Below are 22,785 nucleotides of genomic sequence, written 5' to 3' on the forward strand. Positions count from 1 at the left end.
TTCCCATAAAAAAAAGAACAGCATTTATTTGAAACAGAAATATTTTTAACATTATAAATGTCTGTCACTTTTGATGGATTAAATGCATCCTTGTTGAAGAAAATTATAAGTTTCTTATAATTTTCTGATTTAATCACCTTGAACAAAAGTGAAAATCAAATCATACACAGGGTGTACTAAAGCTGTTTTTTATCTCAAAATATATGTCTTAATATCAAGTATTCTCTTAAGCACATCATTTTCTATAATGGTCAGTTACATAAAGTTACTTAACAATCAATCTTTAGATACTGTACAAAATGGATCAAACTTTATGGAGCAGGAAAATTTAGCAGTGCATAGCAAAACAAATAAGTTTTTAGATATGTGCTGTGTTGTGTTTTGTTGTTTGATTTTGGGAGGAGAAAAAAAATCAAAAAGGCCTTTTAGCACCTTTAGCATTAATGTCTGCAGAGCTCATCTATAATATTTCATATAACATCTATTCTATACAAAGCTGAGTCAAAATGCTACTTGACAACTCTAGACAATGCATCTTTTCTCACATCTCGTAGACAAAAATGCTTTATTTTTTTGTTTTTCATTTCTGCATGTTTCTTCAGTTCGACAGAACATGTTGGCTGTACAAAACGTCACATGAAAAAGAGGACACAATCAAATCAGATGGAAAGAAATGCTTTCTGTCTCTTTAAATACTGAATACAGTTTGACAAGATCACAATAACAACAGTAAGAGTGAGAGTGGGCCCATCTGAATACGTCCGACTGCTGACTCACACACTGTTTCGCCACTAAAACCATTCCTCATATCACATGAATAATTAATGTTGCTTTTAAATGCTACAAAAATAACATGAAATAGAATACAAAAAATCCATTTCCTTTTCGCCCATGCCCGCAGTGCGTGCGTCGGTGAATTAAAAGTGGCTAGTCCCTGACCCTCACAGATCATTTTTTGAAACACACACTGCGTTTCATTGCTTGTTTGTCCCACAGAGCTGGAAAGAAAAAACAATGCAGAGTTTTATTAAGCGGCATTTGGGTTTGCACCAAAGCGATTATTCTCATCTCGGAGATTCAGTGTCCTTGTCCCGCCAGTAGACATATAGTTTTGAGGCGAAGGCCAGCAGTGAGCACTGACATTTGGCTGCGTCTCATCCAAACTCCACCAGCTGAGCCGTACACTGAACGAGTGGCTAGAAGGTCTACTTTTGTTTCCTTTTTGCTAATAAAAATATATCGTTACTTTTGTAAGAAGATCAGTTTGTTTCACAGTGTTTCACATGCACGTGAATGTCTAACACTAAGTCCCTAACTGCTGGCTACCACAAAACACATTTCTTCTCTCCCTTCAAACGGAAAATAAAACTAAAACTCTGAAGAGAGTCCTTTGGTGTCATTTGTTATTGGGGGGAAAAATCCCTTAATTTCTGGGTAAACAGGGGCTGAGTATGGAGTAAAAATGATGTGGGGGGGGGGAGGGGCATTATAGCTAACCAAATAAGTGAAATCTGAAATCTTTTGTAAACTGCTATGCCCTGAAATGTGACAAAATGGCACATGAATACAAGCCTCGATTACATTACAGCATATATAAAAGGTCACATTCCACGACAGGTGTCTAAGTCTCACAACTGCTTTACATGAGCCGCTAAGCAGGGCGAACGTCTCTGTCCTCGGATCAGCTGCGAGGAGCTCGTTCAGTAAAAAAAGAGGATGACTGCGCGTTAGCCTGTGGGCCGGGGGGGCTGGATGAGAGGGCTTCCCTGAGGGAGTATGGATGGAGGGAGAGCGGTAGGCAGTCTGGGCAGCGGTGGAGCTTCTTAAACGCGGGCCAGCAGAAAGGCCAGAAGCAGGAGCACAGCTAGGCACGGGCCGTCGGCCTTGCAGCGCTGGCTCTGATCAGTCAGGAAGGGCTCTGGAGACTCATAGCCAGAACCATCTGAAACACACAAACACAGAGAGACAGCACACGGAGAGGAAGCGCTAGGAAATGCATACCTTTACTCAAAGCAGCAGGGGCCCACAGCAGTGACCTAATTAGAGTTTAATTACTGAGGTAGAGGATCTGGTTCACATTTCACACAAGGTTTTCATAGATTACACCAACCTGACATATCTGTGCCAATGAATTTAGAATAAACGCTGTATTTCCAAATGGAGCTTGAACACTGTTGTTTTGAACCATGGGCGTCCAATCTTGCTCCTAGAGGGCCACTGTCTGGCAGAGTTTAGCTCCAACCCCAATTAAACACACCTGAACCAGCTAATCAAGGTCTATAAACCAAACTTCCAGGCAGGTGTGTTGAGGCAAGTTGGAGCTAAACTCTGCAGGACAGTGGCCCTCATGGACCGAGTTTGGACTCCCCTGATCTAAACAATTAGCAATGACAAAGCACCAGGAATACTGTTTAAAAGTTTGGGGTCGATATGATTTTTTCTCCAAATGTTTCTAAAAGAAGTCTCATGGAGACAGTAATAAAATAAATAAAAAAACTTGTGAAATATTATTACCATTTAAAACTACAGTCCATAGTTTTTCCTCTTTGTCGCCACCTCTGTTTGAAATCTGCAATTGCAGTTATTTGCGGAATTATCAACTTTACGTGGGTTGAATACGGACATTTCATTCTACCAAACTACACGCAGAATTACTACTCACAGGTCAGTTTATTAGACAAATTAAACTTGTGAGGTAACGCAGCGCTGTTTCACTTGGTCTAACATTACACTATCACACTAAACTGCATTTGAGTGTGTTGAAATGTATGTGTTAGTTTGTCTGTATGAGACTAGCAGTAAGCTAGATCAACATTAGAATAACATACAGGTCATATTCTAACATTTTATCATTGTTGAACTATATAACATTGATTAGTTTTATGTAAATGTGCTCACCTGTTTAACAAAGTACATGTAGGAGCGGTCGAAGTCTCGGACGTGGAGCTCTCATTTATATACTGTCTATGGGAGCTCTCAGCATCTCAAAAACACCACGCTGATATTGATTCTTGTTTTAGTTCTTTTTTATCCAAAGTCTGCTTGCCATGGTCCATAATGTTTGAACGAAACAACAACAGCGTGCAAATAGACATTGCGAACTACACATTTGTCCATGTCTGTCGCTTTGGTTACTATCAGAGGGCTCTGGTTCATAGCTCTGGTTGCTATGGCAGCACGAGCGGAAACCAGGGACAACGCGGATATGACGCCATTGACGGCGACAAAACGGAAATAAAGAAACGGGACGTGTCTTCGAATTAAATAACAAATTTCTCCTGGTTTGAAAGTTGTTTGAAACAGTCGGGATAATGTAAGTACACAACTAAAAAAAATATATAACATAGATATAGTGATTTTTGCTATTTTTAAAGCAAAAAAGTTACATATTGTACCTTTAATGCCTTTCCGATATTTCTCCTTGTTTTCGCATGGGCCCTTCTTTTGCATTTTCAACGGGTGAATCTCTAGTTGTCACTGGTGATTGCTGTTTGAACCTTTCTGGATCCACCATCAAATTGATAAGTTTAATTATATCAAGTGCTGTGAGAAAAGGCTAATTCTCCACCTCCAACATCCTCACACCCAATATAGCCTACTAACCGAGACGCCTTCTTTATGTGTACATATGTGACGTAATGATGCAAAGACATGCTTGAATTTCCTGCGGAGATCCACCAGTACCACTGGAATTAAAAACATTATTACAAGCTTACCATTTTGAATCGAGCTAAGGCAAGCAGATAGTTTTGAACACTGGCTGGTTATGTATTTGCTCAATTTTATTTTGGATAATTTTTAACCCAAAAAAGTTACGGACTGCAGCTTTAAATTTTTAAATGTTCTATTTTTAATATATTTTAACTCTTTCCCAGCGTTTAAAAATAAATAAAAAATTACCAGTCACTGCCAGCATTTTCACAAAAATGTCATGGCATCCAGAATATTTTGTTGTATGAACATCTGAACAGGCTATATATCAAAAGAAAGAACAGCACCTCTGCTTAAAAAACGAAAATGTTTTACTCTAGCTTAATGCATTATTTTTTTATCAACACTTGAATGTGGGCAAGTTTCATAAAAAAAGCAACATTTTGAGCAAAAAGCTGAGAAAATCACGTTTTTGTCAAAAACTACTGGATCAGATTCAGAACGAAGATCAAAACATAGATATTCTAATATGCTTATTTTGTGCTCAAGAATCATGTCTTATTATTATCAATGTTGAAAACAGTTGTGCTGACTAATATTTTTGTGGAAACTGTGATAATATTTTTTCAGGATTCTGCATTTGCCAACAATAAATGGGATAGTATGATTTTCTTTCTTCTGGGTGACACAAAAGAAAATGTTTTGAATAATGTTGAATTGAATCACCAGACATTGTCTTTGGTGACAAATCACTTTCATCGTATGGGAAAAAAAACAACAACACTGAGACATGTCTCAAAATCTCTTATTCCACAGAAAAAAGAAAGTTATACATCTTACGTAAATGATAGCTGAATTTTTATTTTTGGGGTTTCCATTGGTGAGTAATGAAGGTAAAATCCACAATAGTCCTAATCGTTCCCATTAGACCTCAGCAGCTGCAGACTGCATTTGAACACATTCTCACAGCTTGAAAATAAATATGACATCTCATTAACAAAATGTTCCTGGAAAATGTGTCAAACACTGCTTATTATTGCATTCCTGTTATGCCTAACAGAAGGCTGGCCTGTAGACATGAGGGGATATTATTTTCTACGCCGGCGGGGCGAAACAGTTAGAGCGTGACTTACTTGTAGGCTTCACGTACACCTTCAACTTTAAACACGGCTTGCCAGCGTGGTTAGGATGAGGAGAGGCTGTTGAAAAGGAAGTAGAAGAGAAATAATGAGCTAAATGTGCTTGTGACAAACATAATCATTCAGCAAGACATTGAATCAATCTGGTTTAAGATCCTCTACTCCTGCTGTTGTGAGGTGACGCTTGTGAATGTTTGACCCCTTGACAACCAAATCAAGAACAAAGTCTGAGATTTTCTTCATTTCAGGGAAACTGCTGTGACCTTCACCAGCCTGGTGTCTTCATATACAATGGCCTGCGACACGCAATGTTCCCATAGCAAATTACCCCACATAGCACTCAGTGACCTGAGAGCAAAGAGTCACTATTGAGTCAGCCAGCAGTCTACCATCAGATCGGCTCCACCAGAACATCAGCAACACCGTTCATCTCTGCTCCCCAGGCACAAGCTTTCTGACAGATTACTTCATTCATCTCTGTACTCCAGACACAACACATCTCCTGCTTATTTCCTTATAGGGTCTTGTGTGAAAGAAGGGGGGAGTGAAATCATTTATTTGAACTTGGCCGCAGTCTAATGTCCACAAAGAAAACCCAGCACACGAAGAAAACAGCATAATGTACCTCTCAAGCTGGTGAGTACGAGGTCTAGATTCCCATCTGAATGCAGGCAAGAAATGACGAAAGTTTATATATATATGGGGTCAGAAAGACCTTTTTTAAGTTAATACTTTTATTCAGCTAGGATGCCTTCAATTGACCAAAAGTGACAGTAATTTAATAGTAACATGTGTTAAAATAGAAATGTATAAAAAATAATTGAATTGTAATGATCTTATTTTTGATCAAATAAATGCAGCCTTGCTGAGAGGCTTTCCAAAACATAAAAAAAAAATTCTTCTTCTCTCTCTCTCTCTCTCTCTCTCTCTCTCTCTCTCTCTCTCTCTCCATTTAACACTGAAGCTTCAAAGCGCATATCGAGTACACAGCGCAATTTCTCATGAAGCTCCGTGCCGGAGCACGTATTGTTTTCAGATCAACGAAAAACAAAGCCTCACTTTCTTTCCAGTCACGTGAATGCTTCCCGTTGCGTGTCAGAATGTTTGAACCAAGTCCATTTACTAGCATTTTTTTTATTTATAAATAAGCCTATATCCTATGTTAGACAATTGACCGGAGGAAACATACATGACAAGCCATGTGCTCACACCAAACATGACTAAAACACAAGCACATGGCCAGTAAAACAAATCACAAGCCATGTGCTAACACAAAACAAGACATGAGCATGCAGCCAATGAGAACACTCATAAGCCAAAATAAACTCGTAATTTATTTTTTAAACTAATTAAATGTGATTGAGAAACATGATGTTTCCAAAAAGAAATTATTGCCTTTTTTATTTAGTATCTAGTTTTATCACCATATTAAAGCCAACAATGTATTAAAATTATTCAAATATTATCTTGAAAATGTTTACAAATTACGTTGCCGATGCATCTTTTCTTTCTAACCACTATTAGAGCATTGCTAGATATCTTTTGAATTTCCACTCAAATTTTCAGTGGATCCCTGAAAAAAATCCAACCCTGGTCTTGAGTTCGTCATCTTCAACCTGAACAACCCTCCCCCCAGGTCATTGTGTATTCTTGTGGCATGCCCAGCACACCGGATCCTAGGTTCATTGGAGAGCACCCAACCTCAACCGCCGGCAGCTGTGTAGAAGACGCCTGTCAAGATGTCATCACAGCCGATCAATACGGGCGGAGAGATGGTAGTCCGGGGGTTAAGTCTGACCAGGTCTGATGGACGTGTTCTTTTACGAGCAGACAATCGAGATCAGCCCCCACTTCCCCGTGATAACCTCTCAGATCCATCTCTCATCGCTGACCCCACCGACCCTGCCTCAAAGCATCAATCCCCCAAGGGACCATGACGCCCATAGAGCTGCCGGTAACCAAACAATCCTCTCAGGGAGCGGCTGGGGTGCTGAATGGGGCCGTCTTGGTGGGGGAGCGGGGGTGTCCGAAGGCCTTTTCCAGCCCTGACCCTTCAGCCTGAAACAAAAGCCTTCACAATGCAGGACCTGGCTGGGAGCTGCGAGGCAGATGCATTAAAAATTAGTTTGGGGGCAGAAACACAGAGTTGAAGGGTATCTTTGAACTTTTTTGCCTGCTTATTATGGCATCTCTCTCTCCCTCTCTCTCTAGTGCACGGAGACAACACTGCGGCGTTTATGATAAGCAGCGCTACGCCCTGCTGATTTAGGGGGGCTTGGGCGGAGGGGATGTTGACTCAGAACGACGCCCCCTCCGCGCCTGCTTCGCTCCCTTTCAGTCTGAGCTGTCAATCAGGGAATAATCAGCAGTCAAATGAAAAGCATGTAGGATCTTTGGCAATCTCCATGGGAGAAAGGAAGGCCCGTCCGGGCCGCTGTGCGAATGGCTGCTGATGGACAGTGCGGTTCTGCGACACAAAGCCGGCGAGAGCTCAAAGTCACCAGACTCTCTGTACTGTACACAGGTGGCTCCCGGCCCAGCCACATCTGCCCGCGACACAGCCTCCCATGTCAGGAATTGTAATTACCATATAAATTATTGATTTGCTTGCCGCTCCCTGTTTTCTCCCGGCATCTTACTGATAAAAGTCTTTCATGTTATCATATTAAAACAGCTAGGCGGTTGAAGTACAAAAAAAATGATGTTTTTTGTTTAATGTCTACTTTTAATTTGGTTTAGCCACACTAAATTGTCTTCACTAGAGGAGAGTAAAACAAATGCTTGAAGGACAAGTTTTCCATTTGAACACACCAGTTTAAAGCTTTGTGAGGATAATGGGAATGAGCTGTTGGATGTTTGTTCATTTAGGAAAAGCTAAAGCTTTTGAGATTAAAGCATCTCTATTTCAGCATTTCTATTTCTTTCACAAACTGTCCGCGTCTTTCTAAATGCCCTGTAACTTTAGAACGTTCTGCCCGAGGATGGAAGAAAAAACAAAAAACAAAACAAATAGTGTGAAATACAAGCTCAAACTGTGCGTAAAACACTGATTTTTCTCAGGTCCACCAGCTGAGGTTTCAGAGTTAGGCAGCGTCTCTTTTGCTTCCCTGGAGCTCATTGTGTTCTCAGAGATTCCAATGAATGCTGAACGTAAAGGGAGTCTGAAAAGTCACAGAAAGTCTCTGTGATTGGCTGATTGACCCTGTCAATGCGATAATGCCGGCCTGTCATGTTCACAGTCAGTCCACATATCCACACGAATGGGTCAAACTGGTGGAAACAAAGTAATTACAAAGAAAACAACTCATGTTCAAATTACGTATAGTAACTACTCAGATATAATTTAATTAAAGATGTACCTCTTTTGAGACTTGGATTTAATAAGTAGGCCTAATATTTCCCCTGGTTTCACAGACAAGGCTTAAGCCTAGTCCCAGACTAAAATGCATGTTGAGTTATTTTAACTGGAAACAACTTATACTGACATGTCTTAAAATATGTCAGTGCCATTGTTTTGTCCCTAGATGCAAAACAGTAATGTTTTTTTCTAAGGCATGTTTATAAAAGCTACTTAAATGTCCTAATTAAACTAAGGCCTAATCTAAGCCCTGTCGTGAAGCCAGGCCTTTATGTATTATGATATCAATAAAAATTATAATAGCATTATATAAAATATACAATGATGTTCCTTTTACCTCAAAACTATGTAAACATCACATGTAAATGGAGCTTTTTTGTCCTAAATAAATAAGCCGCAGTGTAGTGGTTCTTAACCAGGGCCTCCCAGAAAACTCTGCAATCTCAAGATGACTAAATTATTTAAAATAAGCCAAAACACGCACAAACAAGATATTTCTTATTTTAATTTAACCTCCACAACGACTGGTTCACACTATCTTGGAAAACTTAAGTGAGGCAGTGCTGTAATAAGTGAATAAGTGGAATAGGTTATTTGACCAAGCACATAACAAAATAATTAAAAATGAAGAGTTAAAACTGAAAATGTAAAATAATAATTAATGCTAAAATAACACTCATGTGGTAGCCTAATTTTAAAAGTGTCAGTCAAGTCAGTCACATTTATTTATAAAGCACATTTAAAAACAACAAGTGCTGTATAAAGTTAAGAAAATAATATTAAAACTAGAAATCAAAACAATCACATGCAATGTACAAAGTATACCATTGGACCTACTTATGACTATATGCAGTAATAAATAGATGAGTTTTCAGAAGGGATTATTCCAGAGCTGTGGAGCAGCCACTGAAAAGGCACGATCTCTTTTCAGTTTAAGACATTTCCTGGGAACAATCAACCATAAACTACTGGTTGATCGGAGGTGTCTGGAATGTATGATGAAATGAAAGAAGATCAAAAATATAAGGAGGAGCCAAACCGTGGAGGCCTTTATAAACAAACAATAATGCTTTAAACTGGATACAATATTTGACTGGAAGCCAGTGAAGAGAGACCAGTACTAGCGAAATATAATTTTGAAAGTGTGATTTCTAGACAAATCTAGGTAAATAAACAAAATCTTAAATTGGGTAGAAATTGAGGGTAAAAAAATCCTAATCCTTATCCAGTGAATCACAATGGTTTCACTGGTTTAAGAACATTCAGTTTTGAAATCTTCTGGAATCCTAAAATTTAATTTACAGAAACTAAAAGTGTTAGGCCTTCGAATACTGTTGGGGACGGGCACAATGGAGAGTAAAAAAGGTTGAGAACCACTGCAACATTGAGTCGACTTTGACTTCTCATTTTAGAAGTTTACCACAAGCCACTTCTGAAACGTGCACACACTTACATATGTAATAGTACTCGTGCCCAGGCCGAAACTCAAAACCAAGTGAGAAGGGGGTGAAGAGCTGGAACTTCTCAGAGAAGCGCAGGGGTCCGTCGGGACTCTGGGGCCGGTTACACTCCCACCGTTTGAAGCCCCTCATGCGGTGCTCACAGGTAAGGTAACCATCATGGTTCACCATGAAAAGGATGTAGCGCTCCATGCGACTGTGAGGCTGAGGGCTCTCGTAGTACGGACAGTACACATCCAGGTAGTCGTTGATGCTCACGGCCACCGTGTATTCGCCCTGCCAGAACCTGCAACGGAGAGTCAGAGCATTAGATTAGGATGACTGACATAACTCCTGTTACAGGGACAACTGGAATATTCTTTAGTTCAGTTTTCATTTGGCCTCCATTCAAACCATACAGCAGCAAAGAACGATGTTTAACACACAAAGGCTAAATCTGTTGGGCAGAAAATCACAGGGAACACAACAGAATAAGCTGGAATGAATAACCACAATGCATATTTTCTATCTAGGTCACCATTATGCAGAGAGAGAATGGCAAACCAGAACACACAGAAAACCAAACTCTCGATGTAATACTGTAATGAGAAGGGGGATGTTTAAAAAAAAAAAAATCTTTGACTAGGGCCTAAAATAGACCTCTTAAAAAACAACTTAGTTTTGCCTTCATATTTTTGGGTTAGTGCAGTAGCAACATTTATCAATGAAAATGTTGATTATATTCACAAAAAACACAAATTTAGTCAGTGAGTTGAGCTTGTCATATAAATCATCAACTTCATATTAAATTCCACCCTTAATCCAAGCTTTGAACCACACTGGCACCATAAAAGAATTTTTCATGCTTCGCATTTGATTTTCTCTCTATATAGTGTGCGTTTCATGAAAATGCAGCTCTCAGAGTGTAAGAAAAAAGAAGGGAGAGGGAGAGGGAGAGAGAACGGGTGGAGAGGCAAAAGATAGCATGAGTGAATCAGTTTGAAAGTCAGTGTGACCTACAGAGGCTGCGAAAGTGTGTGACAGTACTGTGTTGTCAGAGTCCTGTGAGTATATGCCTTTGACTGAAAAATAAATTGTAGTTGACAAAATAAAAAATAAAACAATAGATGTATTGAGGTTTTTATGCTTAAAACAAGTAACAAATGTGCCAAATGGAACAAGATAAGACACTTTTTAAAGACATATTTTTTTTTGAAAACAAGTCTCACTGCCTTAAAGCAATTTTGTTTGGCATGGATATGTCAGGGTCATCTTTTATCGAAAAAACAAAGATATTTTTTAGAATTATAATGCAAAAAATGTCACTAATGCAATGGATTTTTTTATATTGTAGTGTACAACATGGCTGTATTTACTGTACTGATTTTAATTACCGTAATACAAATAAAAGCATTGTTTTTGTGTTTGTATTACAGTAGTGAATTTTAAAAGAACAACAAAGCTTGCAAACTCAGATGTGAAACATCTACACACACACACACACACACACACACACACACACACACACACACACACACACACACACACACGCGAACACACACACACACACACACACACACACACACACACACACACACACACACACACACACACACACACACACACACACACACACACACACACACACACACACACACACACACACGCTAAATATATAGACCTTATGCGCCAGAGAAACAATTACGCAGCCATCTTTAGAATATTGTCTTTGAACTTCCGTTTTAGCGGTAGCTCTATGTATTTCTATGGCATCGCTATGGAAGAGTAATTAGCTGGTGAAGTGGATTTACTTATTGTAGAGTTAATGAAAGTTATCACAAGCATTGTAATGTTTAAAGCAGATGCCTAACATATATCAGTAGACCGGGAAGATTTTAAAACAGGCAGTTCATTCATAAATTCTTAAGATCGCTGTGGAAATACAAACCGAAAGACAAAAGACAATAAGCGCAACGCTGAAAAGGGGCGGGGCTTCATATATTTTTGCATTAAACTGATCAAACGTGACATCAAAGACATTAATAATGTTACAAGAGATTTCTATTTCAAGTAAATGCCCTACATTTGAACTTTCTGCTTTCTAGAAATCCTGGAAAAAAATGTATCATGGTTTCCATATTAAGTAGCACAACTGTTTTTAACAATGATAATAATCAGAAATGTTTTTTGAGCACCAAATCAGCATATTAGAATGATTTCTGAAGGATCATGTGAAAATTCAGCTTTGCCATCACAGGAAGAAACTACACTTTAAGATATATTACAATAAAAAAAGGTTATTTCTAATTGTAATAATATCAAATAAAAAATCTTACTGACCCCAAACATTTGAATATATATTCAGTGTGTGTGCATTTCCTTTTTCTTTTAGGGTGAAATATGACCAAACCATGTTTTCGTGAGATGCATCCATGAATGCATTTTGTTTCATGAATGTTTCGAAATTTGTACTGGAAAACAAAACAAGACAATGATTTTTCAAACTGCACTGAATAACTGAAATTTAACCAAGAGCACAATATTTTCTAAAAGTGTCACATGTGAACTACTCTATGAACCTTCCTTTTTTATAGAACGCCACGTATCTAAGTGAAAACAGCAGAAAGCACTTGCACCTCTGTAAGCGAGGAAGGACCATCAGGCAAGCCTAGGCCTGTCGCGATAGTCGATAAGTCAATTAATCGCACGATAAAAAAAATGAGCTCGATAATTTTTCCGGCCGCGATAATTCCATTTGCATGCTTGTTTGTTTTCCTCGTCTCTCTCTCTCTCTACCAAAGAGACTGGATGACCACTCTCGCTCGGTTCTTTAGCGTATAGGAGGAGTGAACCCTCTTTGTTGTCAGTCACATGGTCTTTGTATGGGAAAGCGCCAGCGGGACTGTTTGCGGCTACTGCCGGGAGAGAGAGAAGACGCTAGCCTAGTTGTGAGTTGCGACAGCGAGCCCGATCACATGAAAATGCGTATCTATAACACGAATGTTATTTCTCGTGCCATTTATACGCCAAAAATAGTTTTTGCGTGCATATGATACGCTCAAATGGCGTGTAATACGCACGCACTCCTCACCCCTAATCCTAACCAAGTATTTTCAGTGCGTAGCATACACGCAATAAAGTGCGTCTCCGTCTTCCCGACAGTACACAATCACTTGACAAAGCTAACAGGAGGACAAAGTAACAGGAGTAACAGTGCAAAATTGTGCGATATGGCTTGTTGAGGCTTTTTGTTTATTTGTTTACAAAGGTCCTAACTGTCAGTTTTGCCTGTTATGGAATGTATCACTATTTATGCCTAATGTCTAAAGCCTAATGTTTAATATTTTTTGAAGTGCAATTTTGTTTACATCCATTTTATTTATTAACAGACATTTATTTTGTTAACAGACACTAAGAGTCCATTGCATTTTACATTGTTTTTGGTTGTTTTGTTAATTTTTTTGGATATTTAAAATGTTTTCCGTTTTCAATGTTTAATATTCTTTAGAAATAAAAGTTTATAGATCGTTGAAAAGGTGTACCTGCATTATTATGCCATTATAATTATATTAAATTAAAATGGTCTCAGAACAACAATATTATCGTTTATCGCGATAATTTCTTGGACAATTTATCGTCCAGCAAAATTTGTTATCGTGACAGGCCTAGGCAAGCCTTCAGTGTTCAGTATATGAGGTCCTGTGCTCTCATCTTCACAAGCTGCCCTCTACAGCACCTGCCTGTCTGTCCTTTAACAAGACAAACTCTTGGCACGGTGATTTCCTCACAGTGCAGCCCACATCATGCTTTTCTAAAGGCAGCTTGTTTTGCCCTCGATTAATGGCTCTTTCAGATGTTTGCAGTCACATTTACACACACACAAATACCCGCGCGCCATTAAACGTGCCGTAAATTACTTCCATGCGGCGGAACATCTCTGGATATGTTACTGTAATTCAGCTCTCACAGTCGAAATCGGGTCCACCTGTTGTAGATTAGCCACACTCCCAAACTGTTACCTCAATTCCATCTTTCTTCAGCCACGTTTACATTAAGCGGACAAATGTATTTTAGGTCCTTTCAAACAAGTCCAAGTGACTTGTTTGTCTAATCACTTGTTTATACTATCAAAAGGAATAAATCTCCAGAAAGTTTGGAGCTCCTGACCTTCAACATAAACGCTGCGGAGATATTTCTTTCTAATCAAGCATGAACAGATTACAGAGGGGACATATATCAGTTTGAGCAGAACATCCCAGATGTTGAGGGATCACAACCTCGTGTGTGTGTGTGTGCGTGAAACTCATCCTTCACAATCTTTCCAGGAACACATTTCTCCTGTTGAGTCTGACCTTCTCAAACTCTCCCAAAGCACATCAGGAACTTGTTTATGGTTCATGGTGAAATATCGATTTGTGAATTTACAGTGGCTTCCATAACCTCATTAAAAATAACTGAGGATTGGTTCTAACGGCAAACGCGGGATTGCACAATAAATGGATTTTTTTTTTTACGGTGGTTCGGGAGGTGGTGGTGGTGGTGGGGGGGGGGGCGAGTGTTAACAGACATGATGAGGAGACAGCTGAATCATAAACAGACTGACGCTCGTGCTCAGAAATATCAAAAGATCTCTCTCTCACGTACATACACACGCACGCACATCTCTCTGCTTTCCCAAATAGGCGGAGCATCATGGAGAATTCTAAACAAACACTCTTCAGTTCCTCACAGCATGCCGCTCCTCATTCACCTGCTGTCGTCTTCCCTTTGTCTCTTACAACTTTGATATTCAGAAGATCTTCACATTCAAGTATCTGAGGCTGCTTTTAGACAGAGAGCTCGATGGATCTAAAGTGTCACAATCGGAGAAAATATGCAACAATACCGGAGCTGAACATTCATATTCTGGTAAACAACATTTGAGAAAATTGTAAACGTTGCACACACAAGCTTTGTGAAGGACATAAATGCGCTGGTAGAATAACTTCTAAATATGTTTATGCATAAATAATTCAATCCCAAAGGAGAAAAACATCTTTGTGAACAAGAAAATAATTATTCTCAATTTTCTTCTTCTTTTATCAAAATACTGTGTTTTGAGAGATTTCAGTTTAATAGAATACTTCCCAACTTTCATCAATCATGTTGAATTTAAATTGCTACAAATACACAATGACATAAAGTCAGACAAACATTTAGAGTTATAGGTAAGGGTCAAATGTCATCATCCATGGTGGTTGCACATGATTGGTTAGAAATGGATTTAATTCTATGTAAATCACTTAGAACAATTCAAAGATTCAAAAGTTTGGTAAAAAAAAACAAAAAAACGGAAATAATGCATTTCTAAAAACATTTCATACACACGCACACACACACACACACAAACACACACATTAAGCAAGTACATATTCTATGGCAGAGTTCAGTAAATCTGCAAATTTTGCTATTAATAGTGAAGATGGCAGCATGTGAGCATTTCTTTAAGCCTCGCAGAAGTCTTGCATACTATTTTCCCCGAGTCTTTGTACCGAAGGATCACTTGAGGCACATGCACGCACACACTGCTGTAAATCCAAAGGTGGTGGAGCCGAAACTCTGGCATTACACACACTTGCGTTACACATTGTGAGGCATTGCTGCGGTTCGGTACGATGTGATTCTGGAGGCTTTCCAGCCCCACTTATTGTGTTCTTGCCACAAGCAGGCCTTTTGCCATCATGCCAGCCCTGCTAGACACTGGGGGCTTTTAATGATATGGAAAAGCAAAGGGCTGCCACAATGTTGTGAATGCAAAGCTCCAAGGCAAAGCTCTTCCATGCGAGATAAAAGAGAGGAGAAAAGCCACTTATCGCTGGGGCTATCTGCTGCCCGCATCTGATGCAGGGGCTTGGGAACCGGACCTTGTTATGTCAAGAGGAGCGAGGATGTACTGACGCTGCCAAAACAGAAAGAGAAAGGGACAGCGAGAGAGAGAGAGAGAGAGAGAGTGCTGCCATTCTGAACAAGTTTCCCCAAATGACAGCCATGCTGGATGAGAGGGCCAGATCTAGCCTCCATGATGATGTCAACACGGCTGCTGTTTCCAGGGTACTTCATAAGGTTGATACATCATTTTAAATCAGCACAATCAAACTGATAACAAGCGATATCATAGAGAACGCCTCATGGCTGTGTGTCAAGGTCAATAAATGTCTCAAAAATCATCAGATCATTTGACCTCATGACATTATGACAAGGCAAGGCTAAATTATATTTATGAATAAATAATGACATTTGCAAAGAAAAAATACTTCTCAATACTTTAATATATTAAATATTTACAAACTAATATTTCTATATTTTCTTTGTAATAAAAAATGTCAATATTATTAAATATATTCAATGTTACGAAATGATTAGACCAGTAAGATTTTTTAAAATGTTTTAAAAGAAGTCTCTTCTGCTCACCAAGGTTTCATTTATTTGATCCAAAAACAGCAATATTGTGAAATATTTTAAAATGCAATTTATTTCTGTGTTGGTAAAGCTGAATTTTCAGCATCATTACTCCAGTCTGCACGATCCTTCAGAAATCATTACAATATGATGATTTGATGCTCAAGAAACATTTATTATTATTATCAATGTTGAAAACAGTTGTGTGCAATTTTTTTCAGGATTATTTGATGAATAGAAAGTTCAAAAGAACAGCATTTATCAAAAATGAAATCATTTTTACTTTAGAATGATTTCTGAAGGATCATGTGACACTGAATAGTGGAGTAATGATGCTGAAATTCAAATTTGATCACAGAAATAAATTACATTTTAAAATATATTCAAATAGAAAACAGTTATTTTAGATTTTGCTGTATTTTGGATTAAATAAATGAAGCCTTGCTGAGCAGAAGAGACTTCTTTTAAAGCATTAAAAAATCTTACCATTCTAATAATTTTGGCCACCACTGTATATATTTTAAATAATCAATAAAATGTGTCACATGTACTTGTGTACACATGTATGGTTTGAGGAAAATATGTTTAATAAGAGGAAATTCTATTTACTTGATCACACCACATGACATTTTTAAAGTCGTTAATTAAATCTTTCCTATAAAATGGTATAGAAGCTTTTCAAAACCATACCATGAGAGCATTTCTAAGAACTTGGAAAGTGTGTATTAAGATTTTACGTTTCTTTTATCGAGCAATTACTGACATTTTCTAGAAAGATTCTAAATGACTTTGCAACACACATCACAGCGAGTGACTGAATTCAGGCACTATGCAATCTAATCTATTACGTGGCATTGATAAAGGGCGTAAAAAAATAAAATAAAGCCCTAATATCCAGACTCAATCAGCAATGCTTGGCCGAAGTGATTAATCAGGGCCATTGACTGCTTTAGCAAGCTGCTGTATGATAGATGGCGTCTGGATCGTAAGTCTGCCTCTGGTCACAATGGCAAAAATCTGCAGTCAGGCTCCCGGGCTCTGGAGGGAGCGACCCATCCTGATGATGAAGGCCGTCCACAGCCCCCTTGCAGCATACAGCCGGCCTCATTATTCCCCTCCGCTCAGACAGAAACACAGCAGGGATACTGCAGCATCTCCATGGGAAGAAATAATACTTTTGAATACAATTACCGGATCGGGAGTGTGGCATCTTACCACAGGCAGTGTCGGTCCTAATATTTGACTCATTGTTAGGCAGCTCGGTTTGCACGGCTAGCTCCGGCACCGAATAGAGAGCGACATGCCAGCGGGGAGCCTGTGCAGCCTCGCAGGGGCCGTAATCATTTTAAACGTGAAATTATGAGCTTTCACGTACGGAAGTCACAACCAGGAGATTTGTCCGCTCTTTTGCATGATACTGGAGGCAGGACCCAAAGCTTTGGCTCCTGTGTAACTTATTAAAGAGGGCAGGACATGAAAAAAACATCATTTTTTAATTTTTTTCTCGTGGAATGAATTTTAAAGCATCAAGTCAAACAGAAGCAGTCCAAAAGTGTCTTATTGTTAGACTACAAAATGGATAATGCCATGAAGAGTGACAATTATAGTACTTTTCGTCTTTAAATTGTCAAGAGTCATTTGGGTCATTGATGAATCCTTTAGGAGGATACAGTAATAATGGATAAGAAAATCCATCAACGGAAAAAAGGACAAAGCAAATTACTGCTTAGTACAAATCCAAAGCTATGTCTACGTTGTATACACTATTGTTTAAACGTTTTTTTTGTTTTGTTTTTTTTTCTCAAGGATTCATTAAAATGATCAGAAGTGACTTTTGTACATTATTACAAAAGATTTCTGTTTCAAATAAAAGCTGTTCTTTTCAAACTTTCTATTCACCAAAGAATCCTGAAAGAAAGGGTTTGTTTCCACAAAAATATTAAGCAGCACAACTGTTTTCAACATTGATAATAATATGAAATGTTTCTTAAGCAGCAAATCAGCATATTAGAATTTCTGAAGTATTTCTGAAGTATCATGTGACATTGAAGACTGCTAAAAATGTAGCTTTACCATCACAGGAATACATTTAAAAAATTATTAAAATAGAAAAAAATACTTTAAATTGTAATAATATTTCACAATATTACTTTTTTACTTTATTATTGATCCAATTAATGAAGGCTTGTGGGCTATTTACACAGAATGCATTTTTTTTTTGTGGGTAAAAGAATGAGATGCAGGTCAATGGGACGAGAAAAAAAAACACACACACACAAGGTCCTGAGACTCGTATTTTAAAAGCTCAACTTCTTTTAACTTGAGACACTGCAAAAGACACAAGCACAGGGGTCAAACGTGTTCATCTAGCGCAGTGGAATATAAAAACGCGTTCTGTGTACACTTGTAATACTCCCGAACGGGGTTAATTGACTTTATTAATTAACCTTATTATTACTAATAAAGTCAATTAGTGTTTTGTAGTCTAATCTACGCCAAAAAAACATGAAATGTGTTAGCAAACCCAGTTCTACATGAAATGTGTTAGCAAACCCAGTTCTGGATCGATGTTTACAAACCTGATCCAATATGTGTTTTATTTTTTGCAATCTGATTCCAGATATTCCAGTCTCAATGGTCAGATCAAGTGTCAAGTAGTTTTTTTTTTCTTATTCAGTACATGACATGCATGTAACAGAATACCAAGTATTCACTATTGGAGCTCAAATACTCTCATTTTTGCTCACTGTTTCATCGAACTGTGAGACATGACATGTTTAGTAGTGAATGAGAAATAGAGTCAGCAGTTTTAGGCACACGATATTACAAGAGGTACAATTTCCAGTTTTGTGTCCTCTCCTTTTACGCTGACAGTTATTCTCAGTCGTTTTAAATGAAAGTCTCTTAGATTTGTTCTGACGCTTACACGTTGTAGCGAACACATTCAGTGGATATTGACTACACGCTCTGAACAAACGGATCAGATTTTATCACTTGCTAAACGACAGTGCGGACGGATCAGATCGGATTTGAAAACCAAATCGGATTTGCGTGCAGTGTGAACAAAGGCTTTCTGCTGAAGGGAACTGAGAGGTTTTGAGTCTCGTCTCACTTCACCTGCAGAGGTGATCCACAGTGGGCACGTGTCTCCCTGATGGAGGAAGCCTAACGATGCTGGACAGCTGTCCACAGAGGAGACACTCAGCCTCTTCGTGAGAGTCCTACAGATGAAGCTGGGCTCAGAGCTAGATTTTACACTCGTGCCTGAAACTAAACAAGACTCTCGAAAAGTGAGTGAAAGGGCCTCTTCTCTCCACTGACAGGACTCCAATGAGGCCATGCCCCTACACGCAGCTCACCTGACTTTCATCACCCACTTTACAACATGATTGTGACTTGAGCGGAAGGAGAGAGAATGAATATCCTGATTGTCTTTACATGCAGAAGACTAGCTCGGTGAAGGTGACTGCTGAGGAGTCTGCGCAGATCCACACAGTCGAGCTGAAGCCCGAACATGGCCCATAAACGAGACCCTGTGACTCGACTCCAAAATCCAACACAAACCTGAAATTATACATGAAAAACTTCCATAAACTGGAACAGACCAAAAGAGCAAGTTGAAACCGTGATTGTATAAAGCAGCAATATCTACCAGATGATTTAGTAACTGCCTTGCACTTTATCTGGAAAACATTGAAAATGTATGCACAGAAACCTCTTTAATAGGTGAGATAATATAATGAGATATGAAGTAAATATGACTATGTCTGCGATATGGCTTTATCTGCTATAACAGACCTTTATCACTCTCAAGAGGTAAACCAACTTCAATAAATATAACAAATTTCGATATGCAACCCCTACGCCATGATGATAAATAAATTAGGACTATTTGAAGTGAAGGTCGGGGTAGGTTGATTGATTCTGTAATTGCTCTGACAGATGCAAAACATTACCATCTGTTGCCTTTTTCAGAGCATTAATCAACAAATACAGCATGTGTTCAGCAGTCCTGCCAGTTAGACACAATTCACCGCTTTCCCCATTTCTCTTTTTTGTCCCATAAACACAGCTGAAAAATCGGTTTCAGACCAGAGCTCTTGGGAGATCCATCTCTTACGAGACAACTGACCAGGCCAGCCCCCCCCCCCCCTTCTGCTGCAAATGAGAGCGTGCCGCACACATAAAAGAGCGACCATACGGCACGGTCCTGAACAAAAATTCCAGATGAATGTGTATACGCTCTAAACAGTACTTTGCTCTGCTTTCACCCTCCATCGACTCTTCTTTGACTGGCTCTAATCAGGAGGGCTCCTGTGGAAAGCTGTCCTCACTACTGAAATGCATGACTGGTCTGAGACAGAACGGTCAATTTAACACAGAGGCACAAGGCTACAAACTTGAGAGGTGGTATAGAAAGTGATCGGAATACTGAGTGCTTTAAGGACCTAAACAGCTAAATTAAATCTTCAAGTCCTTCAACAGCTGCAGCAACAATAGCAACACACACACACACACACACACACACACACACACACACACACACACACACACACACACACACACACACACACACACACACACAAAAGTAGCATAAATCACTGTTGACAAATATAACAGGCCTATAATATAATATAATATAATATAATATAATATAATATAATATAATATAATATAATATAATATAATATAATATAATATAATATAATATAATATAATATAACTGAAATAAATGTAATATATAATATAGGGTGCGTTAAAAATTTTTTACACCTTATTTTTCCATAATTAATTCATTACATAAACACATTAAATCGATAGCCCTAATACATATAGATCCCCGTGTGGAGCACAACCGGCTGTTGTCAAACTCCTTGTGCATACAAAAATCTCACTGGATTACTGCAATTAATGGCACAAGGAATGTTTGGAAATGTAAACTGATATTTCCTACTGACACACTAAAGCAAAATATATAAATAACTGGCTTAAAACCATTTTTTTATGATGAAAATGCCTAAGACTTTTGCACAGTACTGTATACACACACACACACACACGCAGTATAACTCCATTGTATAAACAAATTCTCCATGTAGTGTCTCAATTAATATGAGGCCACAAACCGGCACAATTGGAAAAAAAGCAGGACTCTGCTGCAATGTGTCATGTCAACCGCCCTATTAAAGTGTGAATAATTTTGCTAGTTATCTCTGTTTATTGTAGATGGGGACTCTGTCTCTAGAGTGTTGGAGCTATAACTACAGCAGTTTGTGGGAGGTTTGGCTAATCTCTAAATTGCCAGTACAGTGCTCTAAAATGGCAGTTGCTCTTGTTTAAACGAGGACGCTATTTTTCTCCTCCACTGACCAAACCTTGACCCTCGTAGAGCTCTTGAAATAGGTACATACTCCAGGGAAACACAGGCTCCTGCAACAGCCTAATTTTAAAGCAAATGAACAAATCGCTGTCTTGAGACTCCAAATGGTATTTTTTTATTTATTTTGTACTCCTTTTACAAGCAGAATACAAAAACTACATTACTGAGAATTTCAGCATAACGAAACATCCACATCCAAGATAATCTAAGCAGAGAGATGTTTCTGAGCTGAAGGTTTACATTATGTTACATAACAGAACATAACATAAAACATGACAATTTATCTACATATAAGATAATATATTATGCAGAAAGGTGTTTCCGAGCTGAAGGAATGAATTTAGGGTTATGTTATGTTATATTATTCTTACATAACATAAAACATAGCATAAATTTAATTTGTCTACATATAAGATAATATAGGCGGAAATATGCTTCTGAATTTAGGGTTAAGTTGTTATGTTACTGTCAGGTGTTATTGGTAGCTGTAATAATTGCACGGCACAGGAAATACAATAATAAAGTCTTTACTTGGAAAATAAGCAGGAGAATAAAGGAATCAAACACAACGAACAACCACTTCCATCATAAACGAAGCTAAGGGCTAAAATACACTAAATGAACAACTTGAACGGAACAGTATAGAATTTAGGGTTATGTCATGCATTATATGTTATGTTGTTGTGTTATGCTATATTGTTATGTTAGATAACATAACATAACATGTTCTACGTAGATAAATGATTTGGTAATTCAACTGGCATAATCTTTTCTACATCTTTTTCATTTTGAGTTTCCTCTCCAAAATAATTTATCAGTCACTTCTTAGTTTCATCAAGTAGCTTCACCTTCATCACCTTAACAGCGGCTCGACTAGCTTCCTCTTGACTTACATTACAGGGTCAATGCTATGTTTCCTTTTGTTTGAATGAAAGGACTGCTTACTGAAATCCAAAAGTACAGAATGAAGGGCTATGTCTTGGGGCATCAGCTCAAAATAAAAGAGTCCTCTTACAAACATCAATTTTTGATGTTTCCCACGCAAGCGCAGGGGAATAGCTGTCAAAGAGGTGACTCAACAACAAAAGAACCCGCTGACTTTCATATCTAGTTCTATCAAGGTCAATGAAAGACAGTCATTCAAATAATTTTATATTATTTAGCCATAGTAGGTGACTTTCGAGCATTAGCTGGTGCGAATTTAAATTTCTCTCCCAACAGCTTAGCCGTCGGCCAGAAGAGTGTTGCGGGATGCAAGGCTAACTGGTGAACAGCTACTGAGCCCCTTGGGTTAAAACTGATGCTAACAATAATGTAGACACAAAGCCTTTTTCACTCCAAAAATAAGAAATTCGGCACCAGGGTAAGCACTTCTGCTTA

General features: G+C 38.4%; 1 protein-coding gene across 3 annotated transcripts in view; it reads right to left on the reverse strand.

The window, feature by feature from the left end:
- Positions 1 to 22,785, reverse strand: part of efna2a (ephrin-A2a) — a 60,832-nt gene that overhangs the window by 327 nt on the left and 37,720 nt on the right. Inside the window, exons 2-4 of one of the 3 annotated variants that reach the window (XM_081373476.1) lie at positions 9,602 to 9,894; positions 4,785 to 4,850; positions 519 to 1,942 (exon numbers count right to left, since the gene is read on the reverse strand). In XM_081373476.1, coding sequence (XP_081229602.1) covers positions 1,824 to 1,942; positions 4,785 to 4,850; positions 9,602 to 9,894 — 478 coding nt within the window. In that variant the 3' untranslated portion in view covers positions 519 to 1,823. Of the gene's footprint in view, positions 1 to 518; positions 1,943 to 4,440; positions 4,621 to 4,784; positions 4,851 to 9,601; positions 9,895 to 22,785 lie in introns of those variants that run through there. The other 2 variants (XM_081373477.1, XM_081373478.1) reach the window with 2 other exon arrangements.

Source organism: Scardinius erythrophthalmus, assembly GCF_964197995.2.
Source record: "Scardinius erythrophthalmus genome assembly, chromosome: 9".
NCBI classification, from domain to species: domain Eukaryota; kingdom Metazoa; phylum Chordata; class Actinopteri; order Cypriniformes; family Leuciscidae; genus Scardinius; species Scardinius erythrophthalmus.